We start from the raw sequence: 6,000 nt of genomic DNA, 5'->3' as shown, positions 1-6,000 counted from the left end.
AAATATCCTAATTTTCTCCTCTAAAATTAGGATATTTGTCATAAAATGTGTTGGAACTTCAGCAGCTAGACAGAATATTTTATGACAAATATCCTAATTTTAGAGGAGAAAATTCAAATAAGTAGGAAAAAATACATCATACTCTATATTTTAAAATTGTCTTGCATTTTCAGAGGATTGATGATTTTAGTCAGTTATACCACACTTAGGTACCCTTCGACTTCTATTTTTATCATCCATATTTTAAAATATCATGATTAAAATCTTTGCCACACCATAGGTAAAAGAGTATCAAAATTTCCCATATAAATATTAAAACAAGATGTGTCATTGTTGCTTTTAGATCTGCCATCTGTTAAGATTATATCCTCTGGTTTATTGTCAACAACAAAGCTCCTTTTTTCATTCCTCAATTGTTTCTTGAGCATAGATTATGTGCCAAGCACATTTTATCCCCTGGTTGCCATTGGGCAATGGTAGATAATGGCTTTTACTAAAGGCTGTGGTCAGGGAATGTAGAACTAACAACAAAAACAAAAACCATATAAATGATAACAATAGTTTAGTTGTGAAAAGTGCCCTAATGTGATTAAAAACAAAAAGGGTATGGGGTATAAATTAGTTTAGGTAAAGGCTCATTCTCCAAGTGGTAAGATGTAAACCAAAACTTGAAAACCCAAAGATGGCCAGGGTGGGAGAAGGGCTTAGCAAAGAGCATTGCAAATACAAGAGTGAGTGTCCTGAGGATCAAAGGGGCTTGAATCTTGAAGCAGCAGAAAAAAGCCACTGCGGGTTGAGGCATCACACCTGATGCTGAGCTTGCTAAGGAGAGAACAAGGGACTGTGGTCAGATCATGCAGAACCTTGTTCTGAAAATAAGTTCAGGTCTTATTTTAAGCACAAGGAGAAGCTATTGTGAGTTTTAAAGCAGAGGAAGGCAAGCTCTCATTTATAATTTTGATGAATCACTCTGGCTAGAGTATAGAGAATGGATTTTATGAAAGCTTTTGTAGAAGCAGGGAGAATAGGTTTGAGTATATAGCAGCCGCCCAAGCAGGAGATAGTGGTTTTGGCTAAAGTAGTAGGAGAGAAGAGAGAGACAAAGTGGATTTGTAAGATCTATTTTGGAGACAACACCAACATGACATTCAACTTGTCTGCAGAAAAGCAAAGGGAAGAGGATTCAAAGAGGACTTCTAGGATTTTGGCCTTACAACTGGATAGACTGTGATGAGAATAGAGAAATAGAAGTGGAGCAGGGGTAAATTGACACATGAAGTGTTGGGAGAAATCAACCAGAGCTCCACTTTGGGTAAGTAAAGGTAGAACATATAAAACATCCAAGTCAATGTGAGATGTCAGTCTCTGGTATCTAATGCTTCAGGCTTGTATGGTGTCCAGAAAAAGAATCCAAGAATGTTAAATAAAAGTCAATGCATTTATATATTAAAGAAAGCTTTTAGAAGTCATGGAAGACTGAGTTTTCTTCCGAGTATTATAGATACTATACATATATGTGTATATGTATGTATGTGTATATATATATAGTATCTATAATACTCTAAATAAAATTTAGAGTATTATATGTGTATATATACACACATATAATATATACATATATATCTATATTATATATACATATACACACATTTATGTATACAGCATAAAAATTGAGATACATGAATAAATTTATGCCTATTCCCCAAATTTTTACATAAATAAGAAATGAAACCTAGTTTTCATTCTCCCTTCTATGAACGGCTCTAAGGGTCTTTGTCTTTGTGACTCAGTTTCATACCTCTCCATCTACTAGCACTAGGGAGACAGCTTTTGCTCTGAGTTGAGTATTTTTGCTTTAGAGATACATTGATGTCTAAAACTAGGAGTTCTTTAAAGGTTTAATGATGTGTAAAACGTAGCAGCCAACATGCTGGGCTCAGAAAAAAATATATTAGAAATCATGATGTCATGACTGATGATAGGTTTATATTCTATCATGAGTCTGGATATTTCTTTTCTTTTTCTTTTAAATAGTTTTTTGCCTAATTAGTACCTCACATGGTTTATGAAATTCCTAGATTGCATAATCTTGGGCTTCTGGATGGAAGTTGAAACACTTTTTCACAGATAAAGTGGAAGAGCAACTAAGCAGTGGTACCACTACTGGTATTTAGACAAAGGTAGAAGTCAGTTAAGGGGACTTTAAACAGCATTTTAAGTTATAGCACAGGGACAAAGATGTCCTAAGTTAATTATTTCAGCTCTTCAATCTGAGATGTTGAAGAGTTGTAGCCATTTTATTACATGATCATATTTGAATTTCCATGATTGCTTACTATGGTAGGGCCTTAATTTTCTAACCAGGCTAAGCTGCCAAGGATAGAAGTCAGGAGTGGCACCCAGGGAAAAGACTTAAGAATATAATAAGAGGCTGCATGCAGAAAACACACTGAGCAAGCTCAAGTCATACAGTGTTCACTTACAGCAAGCAAGGAGAGCAGGAGCCCGACTCACTATTTCCTCTGATGCCTCCATCCCCCATGGCTGTGGGTTCACTGTGAGCCATGCAGATGACATAGCTGCAGTTGTCCCACTTTTTGCTGTTCCCAAAAGACCACTCTCTCTTCTCTTGAGGTTTGAAATACAGAAAGCTGGCGTCTCTCTGTATGTCATTGCCTGTGATCTTAAGAAGAACAAGGGAGAACACAGAGTCTGAAACAGAGAAAGATATTCCCACACAAGGCAATAACCATAGCACATGCCATGAGGGCTTTTTTATCTGCAGCCAGGGAAATGTTCTGGGTGGAAGGCTCATTCTTACATGGCCCGGTGGAGTCCAGCAGAAACACTGCATGCACATAACTGCCTTTCCCAATACTAAAAAACAATTATTTTTAGACTGTATAATCTTGATACTTCCATTTTTGATTACTGTATTTTTTTGTTTTTGTTTTTGGTTTTTTGGGTACCAGAGATTTAAATCAGGAGTGCTTAACCACTGAGCTGAATTCCCAACCTTTTTTTTTTTTTTTTTTTTTGGAGACAGAGTCTTGCTAAGTTGTTTAAGGCCTCACTAAGTTGCTGAGGTTTGTCTCAAACTTTCAACAAACTTTCAATCCTCCGGTTGCTGCCTCCCGAGTCACTGCGATTACAGGTGTGCACCATCATACCTGACTTATTGATGCTCTTACATTTGTGTGAATATGATGCATCTTAGCTGTGCATGTTGAAGTAACTGAAAATGTAGTGTGGTGAAATGATCAAAAAATGGGCTTTGCTCCCCTTTAACCTACATGTGAATCCTGACTTAAGTTTTTGCAGTTATTTATTTATTTTTTTATGGAGTTGTTACTTCTATAAAGTCTAGTTCTATTATATTACAGTGGAGATAATGTCTGCTTTAAGAGATTTGCAGGATCAAATGACAAAACATGTAATAGAATGCTGGTCATAAACAAGCCTACAGTGTCCTCCTACAATATCATATGCAATTTTTTCTCTTTTGTGGGCATAGGAAAGAAGGGGTTCAGGAAATACAAATCTTTAGTAATTTATTTGTTCCCATGATTTTTTTCTAGATCACCAAGATTACCAGGTATTAGGGCAATGAACATTTTAATATTACTGGCAGGGAATAAATTAGTCAATAGAAGAGTTAGACTTTTGATTCTTTACTTTCCTGACAATTCTCTTTTGGTTATGATCAAAGTTAAATATAGCCAATAGAAGCAACAGATTTCACAGTCATTGAATAAGAGAAACTCAGTGGAAAGTTTCTACCCAGCTTTTTGATGATTCTTACTGAGCCCACTAATCAAAACTTCAAAACTCTGTGCTTGTCAGCTCTGTCATTGAAGCACAAATTAAAAACTCTCAACTACTACCAGGTAATTATGTCTCACTTCATTGACAAAGTCTTCCATTTGGCTTACAGAATTTCAGTTTCTCTAATTAAAACCAAAAACAATCCTAGGAACAACTTATAAAATAAGCCATTTGAACCTTTGCCCTAAGGAGTCTTGAGAACCAAATTTTCGCCTCCGCTGACTGCATCCAGAGTGGTCTGAAGGGAATCCAGCATTTTCCAGACTAAGCTCCTACTTTGCATCACTGAGCTCTTTTACTGTTAGTGCCTGCCCTCTCTGCTTGAGGCGCTGACTTCGCAATTGCTCCAGAGGAACTGACTGTGGATTAGGGCACTTTTTGAAAGTTTCAAGGAGGGAAGAAAGGATTTTTTTTTTTTTAAGTTTCTGTGTGTGCCAAAGAGGGCTTTGGGGGTATTTTCTTCCTCAGCAACTCTTTAACTCTCCCCTTGTGAAATATCTTTCTGTGCACTTTGCAGAGAATGGAATCTCACCAGAGGCCCTCTAAAATGACTTCAGAAAAACTAGATAGAAGTCAAGTGCAGTATTACCTCCCTCCATCCCTACAGGCAGCTGCAGGACAGAATCTTGGTTATGCTAAAAGTTTTATGTCATAAAGGGCTATTTTCAAAGTTCAAATTTGTATAATAATATGGAAGATATCTAAAAAAACAGTCTTTTTAATTAAGTGGACTTTTTCTCATGCAAAAATAGTACAATTTCATAATATAGGTGAAATAAATGGTGGCTTAGCGGGTTCATTATTGTTCTCTTCAGACTTTGTGCTTGTTTTGATCATACTTCTGATGCTGTCTTCGGAGGCAATTCATCACACTCTTGATAGGTACTCCTCATGTGGCTTTATGCTTATCAGGGTCAGCTGCTTTTCTAGCATATCTTCTCCTTGAGATGTTCATTATATCCTTAATTTTAAGTCTAACAGAACTATAAACAGATACACATTTATCATGTTATATAATAGGCTAGGTTTTATTTTTTTTTTCTCTAGAATTTTCCTTTATACCTCAAAATGCTTGCTAAATTTATAGGGAAATTCTATCTTATCTAATTCATAGGGTAATGCTGGTTCCTGATACAGTAGAAGGAGAACAATAAAAGCCATACACACTTAGGATTTCCATACTTATGAGCAGTGAGAAGCATGTTTCTCTGAAGTTTTGTTATTTTGTGTGAAAGAAATATCCTTGATAAAAATCAATTCTAAAATATATAATGTATCAGTGAATATATCATTTAATAGTCATTTTTATACTAAAAAAATTTCCAGTGTTGCCCCCTAGGAATTAACCAATGAAATTCTTCTAAAGTTCTAACTGAATCTTTCTGATATATAATTATGAACTACAATCTAGGCACGGTGGTACACACCTGTTATCCCAGAAGCTTGGGAGGTTGAGACAGGAGGATCTCAAGTTTAAAGACAATCTCAGCAAAAGTGAGGTGCTAAGCAACTCAGTGAGACCCTGTTTCTAATAAAATACAAAATAAGGCTGGGGATGTGGCTGAGTGGTTGAGTGCCCCTGAGTTCAATCCCTGGTAATGCACCCCCCCCCAAAAAAAAAAAAAAACTTCTATCACAATATAATTAGGTTGGTAAGTTTTTGCATGGTTTATAAACAAACAAGAAACACATTCATTCATCACAAAAATACTCTGTGACAGATTGTTTCTCTTGTATTTTTCTCTACTCCATCTAAAATTGAAAGGGTGGACTATGTCCTCAGCAGTATTTGGGTGTCTCTTCTCCATAATCTTATTGATGGGCTCTTTTGTAATTTGCAAAGCAAAATTAAAATCGACCTGTAATCTGTTAAAACAGTGCTAAGCACTCACATCAGCCATTAGCTCTGATAACTCCTTTATCTCTGTGAAGAAGGAAAAGCTCTTAAGTATTGATTTTAAATAGCAAAACATAGCCGCCAATTTAGTTTTACCTGTCACACACTTAGGTTCATGGGCTTTGTCCTCCTTACTGCCTGGTGCCTTTTTGTTATGAAATCATACAATCTTTGTCTCATATAAAAATGCCAGTAGAATTTAAGGGTGAATTTATTGTATTAAAATTTAACATATCATGGGTAATATAATATTGGTCTAATTCACATATAGGAATTAT

The 6,000-nt window shown here is 35.9% G+C and overlaps 1 protein-coding gene across 7 annotated transcripts in view; it reads left to right on the top strand.

Annotated features, from left to right (window-relative positions):
- Pcdh9 (protocadherin 9) overlaps positions 1–6,000 on the top strand; it is an 854,885-nt gene that overhangs the window by 604,362 nt on the left and 244,523 nt on the right. Inside the window, exon 4 of one of the 7 annotated variants that reach the window (XM_048791777.1) lies at positions 1,164–1,436. The exons of the other annotated variants lie outside the window; for them this stretch is intronic. Coding sequence (XP_048647734.1) covers positions 1,164–1,231 — 68 coding nt within the window. The 3' untranslated portion in view covers positions 1,232–1,436. Of the gene's footprint in view, positions 1–1,163; positions 1,437–6,000 lie in introns of those variants that run through there. 7 annotated transcript variants of the gene reach the window in all.

This window comes from Marmota marmota, unplaced genomic scaffold (assembly GCF_001458135.2).
Source record: "Marmota marmota marmota unplaced genomic scaffold, marMar, whole genome shotgun sequence".
NCBI classification, from domain to species: Eukaryota; Metazoa; Chordata; class Mammalia; order Rodentia; family Sciuridae; genus Marmota; species Marmota marmota.
Note: the sequence above shows the minus strand (reverse complement) of the source record. Positions and strands in the feature narration are given on the sequence as shown.